Raw genomic sequence first — 19,755 nt, 5'->3', positions numbered from 1 at the left:
AAATATAACATTCAACAACATTCATCTTTACTGCTCATTATTACTAAATCAAATACTCAAAACCTTTAGTTTAATGTTTCTCCCCTTAAAAACTAAAATTTCAACAAAAGTATACCCGGGTATTTACTCCAGGCCTGCGTAAATACCCTTAAGTTTGGGTATTTATAAAAAAGTATAAACATTAAGAGTGTTTTGCGTAGGCCTAGTTTATTGTACAGGGTGTTTAGGTTTATAATTTTAAAACTAATGATCATACGGACATGAAGTTATTTTTATATTAAATTATATCTCATAAAGTTTTTTACATACTATTTAAATGCTCAATATATATATTGACCCCCTTTAGATGTTCATCTTATGTCAACGCGATACTGGAATTTGTCCAACACCATAGTTAGCATGTCTTGAGTGATGAATTCCAACTGCTCTAGTGTGGTTCTTCAGTTTAACCAATGTTGTTAGAAGGATATAGACAGTGTCTTTTACAAACCCCCTCATAAAGAAATTACAAACAGTAAGGTCTGGTGACATTGGAGGCCATTGACGTAACGCAGAATCGTTTGGTCCAGGCGATCTATCTTTTAGGAAGCCTACTATTCAAAAAATCTCTTACATGAATATTCCAGTATGGTGGGGTACCGTACTGTTGGTATGTAAAAAGACTTTATCAGTTTGAAATTGTAAACGTATAAAATTGGATGATTCTTTTTGAAACACCCTGTAGCCTTTTTTTCATGTCAAAATGAGAAAAAATTATGGTCATTTGTTGGTTATATGTTGAGTTAAAGACCTGAGATACTCGTGAAAAATACCCATACGCTAAAATTGTGGGTATTAATGATTTTAACCATCGGTTTTATACATTTTCTGTCCTGGAGAACCAATATAAAACATACATTTTCTATCATGCCTAATTTATTCACATATGATACATTTTTTTGTAGTAAGTGAGTATACTAATATTAAATATTACAAAGGTGGACAATAAATTTAGTCAAACACAAATATCAATTAATTGGCTCAGTAAACTCCATCATTGCTTTTAAACTTAAATTTGATAGTTGGTTGTCAAATGCTACACCAAGTGATAAAACAAAACAACTTGGGATCACAGTTAACATTAAGGGGAAACTTATCTGTGTAAAATAAAACTTAAGTCGGCTGTTTAACAAGTTGTTTTATTGACAACATTTACTGATGAACAACTTACACATAACAACAATACTCTAGAAACAGAAAGTCATACAAAATTTTCAAAATTCAAAACTGCACACAAATTACAGCAGACATCGTATAGGCTATTTACAAAAGCACACCCTTACACCTCGAGAAACGATGTCCAGTATACTATGTTCAAAACAAAAAATGAAAACGGGAAAAAAAATCTGGAGAATTGATCGATTGAGAGGGCAATTTCCCTACCATTGCAGAAAGTGGGGTATTGTGGTAGAGATGGGAGAATAGATGCCCGTGGGGGGCCCCTTCCAGATGGATCCAATTCCTGCCAACACAAAAAATGGCTTTTCATTTCGTAAAATGGTAAATTTTGTTTTGTTTTAGCACTAAAAAAAGAGTGTCAACGTCAACTGCAAAAATTTACTATAATAACAAAAATACCTTAATTCTAAAGTTATGGGTTTTCCAAACAAATTCTACAAAAACCACACAGGATGTTAAAAAGGTAATATTATCACCGTAAAATGCTATCATGTGAGAAGGATGTAACTACTTAGTTTAAAACAACTTGTTTAAAAAACTTGTTTCTAAATCTTAACAAACTAACCTAACAAAATGAAAAATGTAACCACTTAGTTGTGTTTGTTTGTATATAATTTATTTTCTATCCTACCATGATACTATATACCATGTAGGGTTCAAGTTCTTAAAAATTGTCTTTGTAAACGTAATATCCCCCACCACAAAACCTCACATTCTTGCAAACACTTATTGTTTATACATTAGCTTATCATGTAATGTAGGTACGAAATGGAATCTATAAAAGTGCATCATAAAAATGATGTCCAATATACAACGTTAAAAACAAAAAAAGAAAATGGAAAGAAGAATTTAGAAAATTTGTCAATGAAAAGTGCGATGTGCCTAGTGTTCCAAATATTGGCATATTGAGGCAGAGGAGGGATTGAGGTCCTGAGAGGACTTCTCATCGAGGGACTCAGCTCCTGCAAACATAGCATGGGGTTAGAGTTGGAGGAATAACTCAGACTGGCAATGTGGTGGTGAAGGGGGATGCCGTGCATCCAAGCAAGCCAAGACCCTGAACAAAATCATATTATTTATACTTTTATATAAAGGTTGTTTTCAAATTGTCTGGACATATTTGTGGATTTGTTCCTTGGGCTAAGAGGAACATAAAATGCTATGGGTCTAAAATGGCTAAATTTCTGTTTGTCAGTCTGTTTGTGATTTTATCTAGGGTATTTTTCAAGATAGAAATTTCAAAAGTGGTATAATTATAATTGTGTATTTGAAAAGGTAAAAGAGTGTACAAAGTTTTGTTCCAATATCTCAAACCGTTTTAATATGGCACCTATTTAAAATCTTTAATGCCAAATTTCATGAAAACCGTACAAATTAAGAAAACTTCTTACCATCAAAAAGATAGAGAATATAAATTCAAATCAAATGAGACCTTGTTTGTTAAAATCGGATGACAAAACAACCGAGGTATCACTTTTTTTCTACATTCGGTTACGCAATTTAATAGGACTACCTTACTGTTTATTAATTATTTTACAGAGCAGTATGGTAGTTGAAGTCTCTTCATACATTATTGGTTTGGTAGAGAAAAAAGACAGAGAAGGCTATGGTAACTTCTTTCAACCAGCAGGGAGGTGTTTTGACGACTCTTATTGGTTCCTTAGTTTGTTTCTAAACGGCAGGTATCAGAGCACTAACTGTAGCTGTTTTGTAACAACACTGGGTTAATCAGTTGGTCAATAACGTAAGGATGCAAAATAACTTTGGAACCATAGGCGTATTCACAGGGAGTGCCGTGGCAACCTTTTAATAGCCTGACTTTTTTACAAAGTTAGTTCTAATATCTGTCTATATCATTGATTGTTAGGCCTATGGTTGATAGAGTTAGTCTTTAGGAAATTCGGTATGATACGAGATCGATGCATGCATTCAATCGAGTACAGCATATACAATACGTAATAGTACCAGTGAACGAAGCATTTTAAAATTGACCATTATGAAAAGTAAGCTGAGCTCTACAATGAGTCAGGATCGGCTTGAATATCTAATGATACCATTTGTAGAAGAGTCGCCCCAAGAAAAAACCAATGAAGTTATTTTTTTATATAAATATAAGTGGTTCCGTTTAATAGTAGAATGTTTTTATTGCAGTCCACTTGTCTACATGTGGTTTCAAGGCTAAATTATAAGCACTATAATTTAAGTTGCTTTCCTCTTAAAAATGTACCATAAACATAGTTTTCATTGTCTAGAAAGAGTTTGGTTGTTTAAATAAATATTTTTTATTATACTAACTGAAATTATGTATGGTTTACCATTTGTTTGCTATTTAAATTACTTACCGTTACTGTAAAGAGTAAACCAATTTGAATTTTAGAGAGAGAAATTTGTCATTAATGCTTCTAATTGGTGCTGTTGAAACTAGTTAGTTTTTGTCTACATGGTCAACATTTATGCAAAGCAACTAGACAATTTCTGTAGTTTAACAATCCAAAACGTGCACACAAATAAGAAAACTTATTCTAATAGTAAATTATAACATTTATTGCAAGATAGTAAAGGGTATGGTATGTCTGAATCACAAATAGCAATAAATGTAAAGTTTAATGTTTACAAGATACAAAAAAGCCGCACAAATTGTTAAAACTCGCAGATTTTGCTCCAATTTCCAAGCATTCCCAAGAAGGTCTGGCACTCCCATTTTCAGCGACAAGATATGTGTTTGCCACAATGCAAAAGAAGAGGTTTATTATTTGGACACATTAAAAACTATTTTATTTACATTGATGGTGCTAAGGATAATGAACAATTAATGTGCTCTTGGTTGTTTGAATTTGATTCTGGTATAAATTTGGTTGTCGGCTGTAAGACTGTAGATGAAGATAATGATTATCTAGGTTGTTGGTTTTAAACTGGTGAACTTAGTGTTGAATGAAACGCCTCAGGAAAAAACGATCAGCTCTTAATTTACTTTCCCTTGCTCTCAATCAGTTCTCCGTAATGCACGCTAGAGTTTGTTTAAAATTTATTTATATTATTGAAATTATCTGTTTTTACTGTTTGACAATACAGATGTGAACACAAATGGACATAAGCTAGTTTTGCTGTATTTTTAGCTTCTGTTGCCTGTTTACTGCACATTAAAACTTAAAGTTATAATTTTTACGTTGTAATTTAGGTTTGCTATAAAGTTTTTGTTTTTATCTTTAGGGAATTTCCCCATAGGTATTAAGGTAGGTGGCACAGAAATACCTAAACGCGGGACTGATTTACTTTTCATACAAGAGGCTATGTTCTTTTGTAGGCATTCGATATATCTGTCCAAGTCTTTCTCTTTGGTGATAAAGGACGGGTGGCGGATATATCCGTTTATGGTTTTTGATGTTCTGTACAGGAAGCGGATATATCCACCTTCTCTTCATACGGACTGGCAGGTGCTTGAGCAGTAACCAGATGTTTCGCGGTACCACGGCGCCACTTACCTGCTCTCTCCATGGCTGTGCTCTCTCCCGCACTCCCCCCTCTCTCCCGTGACTCCCCCTTTCCCGCGCAGCACCCACCTCTCCTACGCTCCCCCCTTGACGTTTCGCGCTCAACACTACGTTGTCTTTATTTATTGTTTAGATATTGTTCTTTATTTATTGCCTAACTTTGTCATGGTCATATCTTCAAAGACGGGTGGCGGATATATCCGCTGCTTTTCTACTCATCCGCGGACGGGTAGTTAAAAACGAGTAAAAAATTATTTTGACAGTATGAAGTGTTCCATTGTGTTTATTTTATGTATACTTGTATAACAAAACACAAATAAGGAAAATTAATTTTATTGTTTTTTCCTATAATTTTTCCCCCTTCTATGTCATGATTTTGCTCGTCCGGGAAGGGTTAAGACTTCTTGTAAAGAGACTAATACGTTTTTAGACACCTAAGATGTGTTAAAAATGTTTAAATATTTTGTTCACTATGTAGGGGCAAATTGTGCATTGAAAGATGTAGGGTTTCAAAGGGGGAAAACCCTGAAAAACTTAAAATACTGTATGACAAAACAGTAATTTGTTAAATTGTGATTCATTATAGCATTCGCATCACACACATTTTTCTCGAAATAATTCAGTACTTTGGATTAATATGGAGTGTTTTTTCAAACTACAGAACTACAGCTGTTGTTAGGGTTTATATTTTTGTTATTGACCTTGAGATCGTCTAAACCTCCTCTAACGTCTTCTTCAGAATATCCTTTCATCGCCTTTGTTGCGATGGGGCCCATGTAGTTGTTGACTACAGCAAACTCCATCAGAGATAGGAACACAAACACAGAACACGATGACATCCAAATGTCAATAGCCTTCACGTAAGACACTGGTGGTAGGGATTGTTGTGATTGTGTGTTTTGTGTTGCTAAAACATATAAAAAACACTACATGAAAAACACAGTTTTTATATGAGTTAAAAATTTATTTGAAAAGTGACATAAAAAGTTTATATTTTACTTTCTTACGTGTACCTTAAAGCTACTGAACATAAACTAAATAATGAAAAACATTATTTTATTCTATTTTTTTCTGCTTAATAGTCAAATGTTTTTACACCCCCCAGAAGACCTATGACACATAAGCACCGCCGTGTTTAGGTAAACAAAAAGTTGTGTCTTGATCTTGATATGTAACTCTGTACAGAATACAGATGTAATTGCCATATTTCTTTTTTGTTGAGTTTTAAACTTTGTTTACTAAATCCACACATACTATGAGGTTTTGAAACATATTCTCCAATTTGTACAGTGAAACTCTGATTAACCAAAATAAAGGATGTAAAGCTTTTTTGAATGACCTATTTTTTTTGTCAGTCATTGGTTTGAATTTAACAGCCGTTTCAGTTCATAAGATGTACAGCAGTAATTTTTTATGTTATTTTTATTACTAATATCTTAAAATCTACGACTAAATAAACAAAACCTATTACTGTACTTAAAATAATTGAGAGTTGTTTTCTGAGCTTTATATCACAGTATGAGATCCTTGTCATAGTCTGCTCTATTAACCTTTGTCTGTGTCGGACCAACTACTCATGTCACGGAGAACAGTCCCCGTTACCTAGTTCATTTTCCAATTGAATTGAATTTGTATCATGGTATCAGTAAATCGGGGTTTCAGTTGCAGTTTTAGTGGGGGTTTTACTGGATTGACCTATGAATTTTGAACAAGGGTTTTGTCCCTGGGCGATGAACGACGGAGGGGTAACTGTAGTTGATGCAAAAAGTCCCAAGGCATCATATAAAGATTATGTAAGTCAATGTTTGTACTTTCATATATTAGTAACATAATAATATACATACCTAATGTAAGCAATGAAGTTACTCCCAAAGTGACCCTAGCTGGAATCGCCTCAGGTTTGATCCAAAATGATATCCAAGACATGACAACAATTAAAGCCGAAGGAATGTATGTGTGGAACAGGTGATAGCCCAGTCGTCTTCTTAAGTTGAATACTACTGCTAAGCATGTAAAGTTTCCTGAAAGAAGATCAAATAAGAATCGTAAATATGGAGGGTATCTGAAAAAGTATGCCGGGATTTTAAACGGTCATTGCTGGGGGACTATTCAAGATAACTAAACAATTTGAAAGTCAATTTGTATTTTGAAAGTACATTCACCTGGCCGGACAAAAACAAGTGATGTCAAAGTCAAAGAATTCGACAATCCTGTATCAGAAGACCGAAAAACTCGACTGCCCGACAAAGTCTCCGTTGGAACATACCTAAATCCACACTCTACGATGTTATTCGTAAAAGATTGAGACTTCAGCTCAACGCCAATCGCCCTAAGCGTACAGACTTTGCTAGTTTTATGATCATATGATTTTATCAAAGTATGAACAAAAGTTGTTCTTTTCCCTTAAATTTGACGTTTGAATTGATTAATTACCTTGAATAGTCCCCAAGCAATGGCCATTCAAAATCCTGGCATTCTTTTTCAAAACCCTGTACGGTGTCAAAGTTTAATAGACGAATATAAAGACAAACCATCTACTTCATCCATTTACTCACCTACTTGAGAACGAGTATAAGTTTGGATGCCTGGCTTCTATTGTATTGTGCATTTTAAACCCGGCATAAAATGAGGATTATATAATTCCAGTCTCAAACCAGCAATGTTCAGCTGATCAACCCGTGATCAGACTGCGTAACTAAAGTACGTAAATGATGAACATACCAGTTGAGTATTCAATGGTGCAATCAGCTGTGTAGTTGTTAGATATGTCCAGTTGAGGCAGTTCTATTTCTGGATTGACGACTAATGGGTCCGTCATGTTCCATATGAACACCAAATCATGTGTTGTGTGAGATACTGAAACATGTAAAAGATAAGCCCAAATCTACCAAGTGATTCCAGATGAGTATAAACATTTAAATATTGAATAAAAAAGTCCCAGAAAGTTTATAAAATTCCTATCAAGAAGGGTTTTTTGGAAACATTACTATGATTAAGCGTGTTCCACTTGAAATTGTCACTTTTATTTTCTACGCCTGTGGCATTTTAAAATTTGTTGACAAACTTATATAAAATGGAAATGGAACACAGCTGGTCTAATGGTTAAAGCACAGGACTTGTGTGCCAGAAGCCTTGGTTAAAATCTCCCCAATAACCAATGACTATACTTTGTGATAGTGTTGAAACTAGGTGATTGGAAGCCCATCCAAAGCTTATGATCCACATATATAAAAAAAAGTGGAGAGGTCTGTGCAATGATAGTACACAAAATAATGTTTGGAGCAATTAAAAGATTCAACAACCAAAGTATTTATTATTACAGCGGAACGTAATTTCCTCTGTTTTTATTTTTACATTGACTTGTTTTGGCATAATTCAGTAACTTTAGGTAATGGGGACTAACATAGTATTTTCTGACTATGCAAAACCATTGCACCATGAAGAATGTTTAGTCAAATCTGACAAAGTCATAAAACAGTTTAAGTCTTCCAAAGATCCATTGAAGAAAATGCACCTCAGTAGCATGCATAAGTTCCCTTAAAAAACTTTACTACGAGACTAATTAACTCCACTAACTCCTGACTTATTAGTTTTTCAGTGGAAAGTGAAACCCAGAAAGCAACGTTGGAAAAACGAGTGTAACTGAAAGCGGAGTTTAAGTAATGCTATCAGTAACAGCAATCCAATATATGGGCTCAAGAAGGCATGATTAAGAGGCAGATGTTGTTGGGTCAATCAATACAGCCTAGCCATCAGAAGCCATAGAAAATCCCAGGTCGGTTGCGTTTGATTAACACATCTTCTCCGTCACATGTAGTCATTATTGACGTCCATGAAATCACAGTCAAGAGTATCACACCTTGCTGTATTCTGTTTCATTTATATTCTTTTACAATTTTAGATTAACTTCTTGGTTGTAAAATTATAGGACGAAAAGTAGTTGACAAATATTTAATTTTAATTGGTACAGATAATTATAAAAGCAGTAAAATAAAAATTTATAAATAGAAAACATTTAGTCACTCAAGAGTTACAAACATAAAAATGGTTTGAAATTTTTGTCTTCAGCTGATCCATAAGGATAGTAAATTTATTAGGAAGTATGTCTAATCTATCTCTTTATTTATTTTGGTTTTGTATGTTTGGTTTTATTTTGGAAAGAGTGAAATGGGTGGGTACTTCATCATTAATAGCTTACGCTCATTGCTTACCTTCCCATTAATTTCATACAGATCTTTCACTTAATGTTCAAGACTTCTTAGTTTTTGTATATACAATATTTTTTATGGTTTTCAAACGACTTAAAAATTTAAATTGTATAACAATACTTACAACTTTCAATCATCATTGAGCAGATTTGGGTATCATGAGGATAGGACTCAAATTTCATAGCACATGACAGTACAAGTGTAAGCCTGAAAAACATGAAATTTTTAAAGTTTTGTCAGTTTTTGGACGATAAATCCAGTTTATCAATAATAGTTAGGGCAAAATACTCATCCGAGTTTTGAAAATGATATTGTTTTTGCGTTCATTAACATAGTTTGCTTTGTAAAAATCTTTCATCAAGCCTTAGTTCCTTACAAGACTTATGTTCACTTTTATTTCTAAAAAATTGCATCCTTAAGCTCAGAACGCACTGGGTCATGACAGCACAGACAGACGGTAAGAACGGGATTTTTAAAAAATATTTAGCATTGATATACCTATCTGTGCGCTCACTAGGCCGCCACGGTGCGTGCACTCTATTAAAAAAGTGAGGAACATCCATATCAGCTGTACATCCCAGTGCGCGCTTAGCTATAGTTTTATTTCTAGCCTTATGTATTGAAAAACCTATGTCAGATAGAAAATAGAGAGATTTCATTCAAACTTTGCTTAAGAGATTAAACCATTACTCAAAAGTATAACATGCATTATCATGAAATAGCTTGGTACAAATACTTTGGATATTTGAGTGGACATCTCATCTTTATGGACTGGGTGTAGCCAGTATTTTTATTCAGGGTAACATAAGTTAATGAATGAATCCCTAGTGTTTACTATTGGTTCTAATTGCTTGTAGTTGTTCTCTGTGTGATATCTAATGAGGACATGAAATATGCTGTAGTTTACTATGAGTGGACCTTTTAAGTTTGTCATGATTATAATTGAGGTGTGAAAAAGATTTATTTTTCATCAGCATACATTGGTGGATTAATTTAACTAAGTTTTTTTATAACCCTGACTATAACTTGGAAGTTAAATTCCTACTTAATCGCTTTAAGCTTCATATTGCTCATACCTTGATGATAGGTATCTTTTCAACAAGAAACTACTGTAGTGGTGAAATATATTTTTAAATACCGACTCACTTTGACATGTAAAGAAGTGTTTTGTCGTGGTAGAGCCATAGATAATGGTTGGGAATACTCATTTCGTGAAAAGTTACTTTTTTGGCATTTTTGAAAAAACAGTCCGGTCTCCAGATATCATGCAGCCATTCGACGTCTAGTATCCTGTACTCCTCACTCATATTCTCTGGCAAGCGAAGTCTCGGGTCCCTCCAACTTTGTGCTAAGAAAATGTCTGCGACATAGGTCTATGGGAAGAAAATTAGGGTCAAATATAATATGTATTCCTATTGTCAATATCAAGAATATAAGCTACAGTTGCTGTATGAAAGTAAAAGTGCCTTCTATGAATTTAACTAATTTTCATTGCAAAAAATATTAACACTTGTTTATGTTGTATAATTGCTTTTGATCCCGTTTTTAGAAATGGTATTACCATAATTTTGACCTGCAAATGTTTAAAATATAACTAAATAAACATGTTTTAGTGAACTCTTGATGTATAACAAAAACTCAAGTTAAAAATTGATCATATGTAACCTTACGATTTTTATATTCAAAAATATTTTTGAACTACCAAAATAAGTCTTTGGAGACACAATATGTGAAGCTTAAAAGAATAACTTACTCCAGTATTTGATGTGGTATCTAAATGATTGTAGCGATAAAAGCAAGGATAAATTAATTTAATATGTTGAATGGTGTTACCAATTAATATCAAAGCCAAGCCGTATGTTGGGTACAATTCCCTAGAAAATTAATTAATGAGTTTAAATTTTAACATTACAAATTTTTTAGTACAAAAATCTCAATGAACATAATAAACAGATCTTGGTTTCCAAAAACCTTAAGTTACATGAAAGTAAGAAAAATTATACTTTTTGTTGTACTTGTTCTGGCGACCATTACAATATTCATTTCTTTGTCATTGACAAAATGGTTGGTAACAATACAATACCTAATATATATTAATTTTGTGTGTGTACCTATATAAATATGTTTACTATTGAGAATACTCACTGTACCAGTTTTTCTGTCAAATACAATATCAAACCTATATTGCCCTCTACCAAAAATATGTATAAAAATTTATATTTGTTCTATGATTGTGATTTAAAACTAAATTAAACTAAACATTTGGTCTGATTCCCTTGAAAATTAAAGGATGCTGAGTCATTACGTTCCAATTTTCTAAATTTCAAACAATAAAATATTTAGAATAAACACATCTCAGTTTTCAAAAACTGCTCGGTATGTAAGATAAAATGATGGCAGGCCCTAATTGATCGTAATACAAGAGATACTAACCATTGATTCCTCATTGATTGAGTCCAGAGAGAGAACAGTGACATGGAAATAAACAATAGTTGCTTGTCCTTGGAACTTAGGTGCTCGGTTTTTGTCATAATGTTTTGGGTTGATGGGTAGAATGTCTCTTAGTGAGAGACTGGACTCTGTTACCATCCCAGGCTCTATCACGTCTCCCCCAGTCCTCCTGTAACAGAGCAAAACATTCGATGGCTCGCTTTGTCACTGCCAACCATCACACATGTCTTTGTACAAAGTCTGCTGACAAGGATCACTTACTCGGTCAAAACTACTTTAAGTACTTTTCAATTTTAAGGTTTGTAAGTCTGATTGATTCTGTATTCATGGTATCACATCATTGTATATTTTGTCTAGGTTTTCTGATGGATAGGAAAAGCACATTAGTTAGAGATTTACACATGTGCATGATAGGAAAGTTTAATTGAGCAGGGTAACAAATACTATGTAAAAATTCAAGACCTGTATTTATTTACATCAATTTTTTTTAATTTTAAATCAAACCTGTCTTGGTGGATTTGGAACAAGAACAAGAATTATTCCCCTAACTGCTTGCACTTTCATGAACTTACAATTCGTCTACATCAGTAATCGTATGATGCAGTTCGAAGTAGCGATTGAGCCTCCTATCTCGAACACAGAGCTGGGAAGTAAGTTCTTCGATTTGTTTGTGCGTCGACAACGTAAGGTTGGGATTTAGAGGGGCAGGGGTGGTGATGGGAAGCCATCTAGGATCGTAAATGTCCAAAAGAGTGGATGATATTTCTCCGGGAGGTGTCCATTTGTGGATCTCAGTTAGGACGGGGAATAAAGTCTGAAGTCGGAAACACCGATCGCCCATTCCTCGACAGTAATGGAGGATCGAGTTTGCCGAGTGGTGACCTCCTACAAATACAGACACGTTGCCTAAACGGCCGGCCATCAGGTCTAGAACTTGGGGGTCAGGTGTCCAGTCTCTGGTCACTTGGACCAATATGACAACTTCAGGCTCACTGAGGGAGAGGGCCGAGTATAGCCTAGAAATGCCATCGATGTGTTGACTGATGCTGCAATGGCGCAATCGCTCTCGGTTGTTGGTTCCTCCCAACAATAAGAGGTGTCGGTGTTGTGGTTCGATGCAGGGCCCGTGGCACAACTTGTCTGTCCGAGGCCGATATCTGAACCCTGCAGGCTCCCTCGGTCTGCGGCCGTGGCGTGGTCGGTGACATCGCCTGAAACACCCCCACCACCGCGCTACAAGCTATACGCCATACATCTCTGTGTGACGTATTAAACTAACCTAAACATGTTAGGTTACAGTGGTCACAAACACATGAAATAACATAGTAAAAATTAATATTTATATTGCTGTGAAGTGTGAATGTGAGGTGAGATATTTACAAAAATTGAAACTTTTATGCATTTTATTTCAACACATATATGTTCGACTTGACATGTTATATGCTGTACAGATCATTGAAATTTTATTTTAAAAGGAATGCGTAGGTTTTGAAAAACTTTCCAGCTTGCCATTAAAATCGTTCTAACACCTTACTCTTTTTACTGATGTAAGAGAACAACCAAAACAATCCTGTTAATAGGCCTACTGGTACATTTGTTGTAAAGTAAATCGTTTATATTTATCGTTTAATCTTTAGATTAAGTTAACCGATAATTGCTAAAGAAACATTAAAGGTTAATTGATAGGTCATGCATAAAACAAAATTACTAGAGATAGAGTGAGGTTTATAGGAATATGAGGAAGGATGAGTACCGGTAGGCCTAATTATTTTCATTACAATGAATGCTTGAAATATTTTGAAAAGAAAGGCAAATAAATGTAGTTAAAAGGTATTAATTTTATTTCTATGATTTCTTGTACATTTCTATATCTATCCTAAGTATATGCCCTAGTATATTGTAAGAAACATTTCTGCTCTAAAGTAGGCTATAGAACTAAGGGTGCTATGTATGACAGAAAAATATATGTAACATCTTTTGTTTAAGCCAATTCGGAATTATACAAGTTATTTTTTCTCCCAGTTTCACCAATATCTCATAGTGCATATACATAGCTCCTAAAGCCCTTCATATTTGATTAGACTTGAACATGGATTTCAACCGTTCCTCGTGAACTGGGATATGTATTTGTATGATCGACACAACGTACATAAGCTATTCCGTGTAGCAAATTTTGCCAGATGACCAGAATCAACTGTGAGTGAGTATTCAAGCCTTCATCCTCTCCCTTAGTACGAAGACTAATACTGTATATTGTTGTATTTGCACTGCTTGTTTTAAAAGGTTGTGCAAAATGTGTAGTCAGAACTTTTGATTATGAGAAAGGTTTAACCGCTACCAAATAGATTTGAATGGGCTTCTAAATTTAGCTTACAGGCTACCTTTGGGAGAGTTTCATCAAATTTTCAAAAACAGTATCTTCCTCAGCAATTAAGTGTAATATCGGATCACTAATAGATTTTTGATCAGATATCAAATCAAATCAAAAAGTCTTTATTTCATATTGTACATCAAATGGCGTCAAAGCTACGCATCTATCAAAATATAGTGTGAAATATTCTGTGAAACTAATTGCTAAGGAAGATGCAATAATACGTAATAATGATGACATTTTGCTTTCAAATTTTTTTTGAAAACTGACAATTGTGTTTTATCATTCCTCTAAACCACTATTAGACATTTTGTTGTTTATGTCATTATGTGATCTAGTATACAAGTCATTTGGTGTATATGCAAGAATGTGATGGCAAAGATAAAAATAGTGTGTCAACTTGGAATGTGTTTCTAACTCAGGTTGTTAAGTGTGGAAAAAGATGATCAAGATAAATTTTATTTTTTTAGCTTGGTAACCTTGCACACAACAGATATAAATTTATTTTGATACAGCTTTAATGCTCCCCATGCATACAACATGTTCCAATTTTTTTTTGTTTTTTTTTTCAGGGAAGCTTTGTATAGGTTTTAGGGAAGGGGAGAACCGATTGGAGAGACGTTTATCTCAAAGAAACTGATTGATTGTGCAATTCGGTTTTCATCGGTTTTTCTAATAGTTTGTGTTAAAGTAAGCCATCTTTTTCAAAATCCTCCTATCACTATAATCAAATTTACTTTCTCTGCCAGTAGTGTAGGAATGTTGGTTATTATTCTCTTATAGGTAGCATAATAAAATTTTTTTTAATTGAAAAAAAAAAACATTGATAAAATTACTGTCATCATGTTGTGGTGAATATATGTAGTGAATATACTATGTACACTAATAATGTGTGAACTCTTTTAAATGTCACACTTAATGAATTAACTACCGTAGTGAGTATTTATAGAATAGATTTTTAATTCTAACTGAAATGGTAGGCCTACATCTAGAAAGTGCAATATACTCACTCATTGCTGTTAGTGACGTGCCATAATGTAAATGCCGTCAACATAACCAGTAGGATGGATCTCGTCCACATTACAATCTGAAAAATTGATGAAATATTAATGAACAAGACAAGAATAATAAAAAAATATAAATATTCAGAGTGTTCCGTAAGTAAACAGCCACACTCTGGGAAATGGTTCTATGGGTCGAATAAAGAGAAAATCAAAGATAAGTTTTTTATTCTGAAAACATTTTGCTAACCATATATCTGCTATTTTGTATTGTTAAAATATAAATGTGTATTATTGCATTTTTTCAAACGATCTTTTTCAAACTTATGTATTTGAAAATGGAATAGACCTTAATTCATTTAGTGAAAAATTTGACTATCAAACTATGACATCCTTCAAAAAACATAATAATTATTAATGAAAATCCATTATTTGGCTTGCTTTAGAAACAAGCAGAAAACAAAAAAAATATAATTTTCTTACTATCGTTAAACATTAACATTTTGAACGCTAATTAGAGAGGTAGGTTTTTTTGCGATAGTGTTTAAAATTATTAAAACTAGCTATATATGAAACATGAATGTTCAAAGTATTTTTAAAATAGCAAAAGAGTGAAAAAATATACTTCTCAAAATATTATTTCAAAACATCTCAATAGCTTAGGTGATTCTAAAAGTTTCAGTTTTTACTCAGATAGATGTAATAAAAATATTTTTAATAATTTGGTTTCGACACATTTTCGATTATCTAGACAACAAGACTTTATATTTACAAAAATTTAAATTTGTTCTTCAAAAGAGGCTCATCATGTGTTTGTGCTAAATCAAGTAAAAAAACTCCAAAAATCCACTAATTCCATTGTCATTAAGGAGAGTTTTTTGGTAATTTAATTTGAAAGCCCCTTTACCTTATCGTTTATAAATATTGAATTAACTATTATTCAAGGTTGAAAATAACTAAGTAATCCTGAAACACACCTCAAGTATACCATTTGAGCTATCTATGACTTAGGTCAGTTCGGGACGGCCGGATCAGGCTTTGGAATGGCATCATGACCTGGAACAAGAAGTATTTGCTGTAAAAAATGCCATATGGTGCAAGCAATTCTTCTTGCAAAATAAACGCAAAGTCCTTACAATTAACTGCCTAAACCCAAGGTTTAATGTAATTACATAGATGCAATATTTGATTCAACCAATTCTTCATTATTGCAATGTAAGTAGATATGAGTGTTGAACTATGAAAGACGTAGTCGATAATTGCCCTTTAGTTGCTTTTCTTAGTGGGTTGTCCACTCTGCATAATATGAGCTCTTCATTCTATGGATAATGTTGAATACCACTTGCATTGAGCTTTGTTAAGGAGAGATGTTCTTTTCATATTTTTAATCTAAGGGATATTCAAGATAATTTAATTTTTCTGAAGTTCTTCGTCTTAAATTATCTTTGGGGATGGCTGAAGAAGCCCAAGTATATGTATGTGTTTGAATTCCAGTACTTTTATGGTAAGTCAAATGGATTAGTAAAATTTATAAGTCAGCTAGTTTAATTTTAGTTACAAGGATATGTTTATAGTCAGTGCTCGATTTGCGGGGGAACGCGGTGGAACAACATTTCGGTACCTCTCTTTCAGAAACATAAAAATATTGGCATAAATATAGGTACTAATCACATGAAACAGGTTACAGTGCCGGCACCTCATTTTTTTACAAACTGAGCACCGTGTTAAGTAATTAGTAAGAAAATAATTTGAAGCTTTCAATATATTTGAAACAAAACTGGATGGTAAATTCTCTTTGAATTGTCTCTTGAATCTCAGAATATCTGCAGTTTGTGAGTTCTGGATCTGGTCAATGAGAGCTTGCCATTATTTCCTGCATTCACCCGATTCCAGAGTATTTTGGAATGTTTAAATTAGCAGATCTATACTTAATTTACTTCCCTTTATGTTACTAGAAAGTGTTTATTCTTAGAAGTATATTTTGAGTGAAGCCTTTCAAGCTTTTTGTAACAATGAAATTAAAATTTGAATGACTCCTTGGACTCACAGTCTAAAATTCCATATTGCCCAAAAAACTAATAAAACTGACAATATTTGTACCTTTGATAGTTTTGATAAAATGTATTTTTTAAATACGATAGTAATGAAAAACTTATACCAGATAATTCAGTTATCTTTCCATTATAAGAGCACAGTTTACAATGTTCGCTTGCATTTAACTAATAGTTTTATTTTATTGTATAAACAACCCTTGTGAAAACCCAATGCAATTTTGATAAACAAGTGCCTTATCATACTGTTAAATGTGAGATAGTATTGCAAAAACTCAACTCTTACACAAGTCACCTTTTTGTGAGTGTGCTGAAAAATCGGTTCATATATGGAATCCATTCTGGAATTTGATGATTTTTTTTAGGCCACGAGGCTAGGCTCAGCCACGGCCACATTTAACTCCAGGCCACGGCCTTGTAGAATTGGCAACGTCCAAGGAGGGTTGTTAAGAGTCAGACGTCCCATAACATAACATGACAGACAGGTGACATCAGGTCATTAATTCGCACTTTATTGATTTAAATGTATTAACATAAATTTATTAAAATATTGAAAATAAAACTTACAGAATTGAAAACCAAAAACAATATGAATTGAAAATCTATATCTGTACATTTTAAGCGGAGTCAATATTTTCATAGTCCAGTAACCATTATTGAGTTGATTCCAGACCACATTGGAGTTGATTCTTTGAGATGCTCAGAGGTATACATGTAAATGTATATACTTCATGTAATTTAACTTAGCATGTAAACATTTTTAAGTAGTGTTATTTTTTTTCTTCAGTATCTAACTCTAGTAAGTTGATTAATGGGTCATTTTAATTTAATTAATTTTTAAATAGCTTTGAGAGAGCTTTGATGTAGTTTTACCATATGATATCATTATTTTAACTTATTGTGGCACTATTTATGTATGTATATACAAGATAAATAAAGAAATTTGACTATGACTATGGCCAAGCTTTCGTAAATAGACAAATACCATTAGCTGCTTAAAAAAAAAACAGCTGTTACAACCCTACTTGCGACGTTTCCACTTTGAAGGCCGCGGCCTGGAGTTAAAGGCGGTCGTGGCTCAGCACACTAGGTTAGCATGTGCCTGCTAAAGAAAGTATGTTGTGTTTACAGATATATGTAATGCATTTGCTGTGTGATCAAGAATGTTGTTCAGGATCAATTTAGTTTGCAGGCACTAGCACTCTGTCTGGGCCTATTTATATTCACATTTTATCCGTATCCGTTTGTTAGAACGATTCTATGGTTTTCATGTTTAGTTCCAATGCTGTCTTGATTTTACTTTTTATGTTTTCTATTTTAGGTCAAGTTCTAGAGACGAAATATTTTTACATACATGTTGGTTTTAATAGACAGTTTAATAAGTAGTTTTCGAAATTAAAATGCATTAACTAATTGATTTTTAATCGTCTCAGTTTTGTCTCGGGGTTGGCCAAAGACGGGTTGGTCGCAATGAAGTCTTACAATGTTGAATCAGGCATTAACAGAAAACCGACACCGTTCCCGGGCGTTCCGTATTGTAGAACTACGGATCGATACACTGGTTGAATATAGTACTATGGTGAAGTCATCGATTTATATAGTCTAGTTATACTATATACATCGATGGGTGGAACATGCTCATCTGAACAGCAACTCAGTAAGGTAGCTGCTTTGGTGAGAGTTAAGAATTTTAGCATAATTTCGTAATTATTCTCAATTGTTTTGAATGTATTTGTACTGCTTGAATGTATTGATATTTTCACTGGATGCACGCTTAAAAATCTACTAAAAATACAACCATTTTAGGCGTATCTCACCACGTCTAAAATACTCCTTCCATGTAATTCAATGTCTACCCATCAATGTACAGGAGGGAGTTCAGTTATTATACATCGATGTGTCTACCTCATTATTTAGCACCATGCATACACATATATAAATATTCAATAGGCAATATCACGTTTAATTACAACCTATTGATTGGGGTCGGACAATATAAATAAATGTGTTTCTGTATTATGATATATGATAGAGTATTTAAGCACTGTCGTAGATTAAGATCATACAAATAATGCTGACAGACGTTTCAATTGTAATTTTAAATCTTCACAAAATTAAATTTGTACAGCTACATTTTATCAATTTATTAGTTATGACCGTTTTTAGGTAGGCTAAATAATGTAATATTTTAATGTTTCTATTAAATTCTTCAGAAATTCCTTTACTCGTAAAATAAAATCAGGTACATTCTTTATCTTCTACAGTAGTTGTAAATTCGATAATTAATTGTGGTGTGGCTACCTTCAATGAAATAAGTAGTCTAAGTGAGCTATAAATGTGTTATAGTTTATAGTTAATGTCAACATAAAAACAATATACCGTACATTTCCTTCTCCAGTTGGGCTTAACGCACAATTGGAGTAACGCACAGTGACGCCAACACAACCCATAGAAACTGCAAACAAATTGGTATCTCTTTTAGGTTAGAAACACGGGCCAAGAAATCGCGAATACGTTTCAAATTAGAATTTGAGTAAGGTCTTAGTTAGAATAAAATACAGTACAATTATCACAATTCTTCAAACAATCAAATCACTTGTATATTTTGTTTCTAACAATAGCTGAGAACCACCGGGACAAACCATAATGGCGTGTGTTGAGTCAGGATGCTACGTCACAAATCACAATCTATCTCTAACACACGATTCTACAATGTAATAATTACAAGCACCTGATTGTGTAAATGGGAGATAAATGTCCATGTGCCGTCAATGCATGATGTTCTCGGTAGTTGGTAGCCAACACGGAGCCTACAGCCTAACTGTACTGCTAATGGAATCATGAACGCCTAACAGGATTGCTAGTAATCCTCCACTTCGATACCCCCCACTTCTGTCTAAAGTTGGGTAACTCTTCCCCGCCCCGCCGAATTGCTTGATTGTTATGTTTTCATTACATATAAAA

At 33.6% G+C, this 19,755-nt stretch overlaps 1 protein-coding gene across 3 annotated transcripts; it reads right to left on the bottom strand.

Annotated features, from left to right (window-relative positions):
* Nucleotides 1–1,181: 1,181 nt before the first annotated feature.
* On the bottom strand, nt 1,182–19,608 carry LOC128982837 (glycine receptor subunit alpha-2-like). Of its 3 annotated transcripts, XM_054401869.1 has the most exons (12): nt 19,523–19,608; nt 15,718–15,796; nt 14,750–14,826; nt 11,952–12,579; nt 11,351–11,563; nt 10,064–10,290; nt 9,042–9,124; nt 7,431–7,565; nt 6,554–6,730; nt 5,411–5,616; nt 4,701–4,703; nt 1,182–1,501 (listed from the first exon to the last, which is right to left on the bottom strand). In XM_054401869.1, the coding sequence occupies exons 3-12, from the start codon at nt 14,818–14,820 to the stop codon at nt 1,319–1,321; spliced, it is 1,926 nt and encodes a 641-aa protein (XP_054257844.1). In that variant the 5' UTR covers nt 14,821–14,826; nt 15,718–15,796; nt 19,523–19,608; the 3' UTR covers nt 1,182–1,318. The 3 variants fall into 3 exon arrangements, with proteins under 3 accessions (XP_054257844.1, XP_054257842.1, XP_054257843.1); XM_054401867.1 differs by lacking the exons at nt 4,701–4,703; nt 11,952–12,579 and having other exon boundaries at nt 11,351–11,537; XM_054401868.1 differs by lacking the exons at nt 1,182–1,501; nt 4,701–4,703; nt 11,952–12,579 and adding an exon at nt 1,787–2,180 and having other exon boundaries at nt 11,351–11,537.
* Between the last annotated feature and the right edge of the window lie 147 nt (nt 19,609–19,755).

Source organism: Macrosteles quadrilineatus, unplaced genomic scaffold (genome assembly GCF_028750875.1).
Source record: "Macrosteles quadrilineatus isolate MER2022 unplaced genomic scaffold, UCM_ALF_1.0 Scaffold_1__1_contigs__length_201487025, whole genome shotgun sequence".
In the NCBI taxonomy this organism is placed as follows: Eukaryota; Metazoa; Arthropoda; class Insecta; order Hemiptera; family Cicadellidae; genus Macrosteles; species Macrosteles quadrilineatus.
This window is presented reverse-complemented; position numbering and strand designations above follow the sequence as displayed.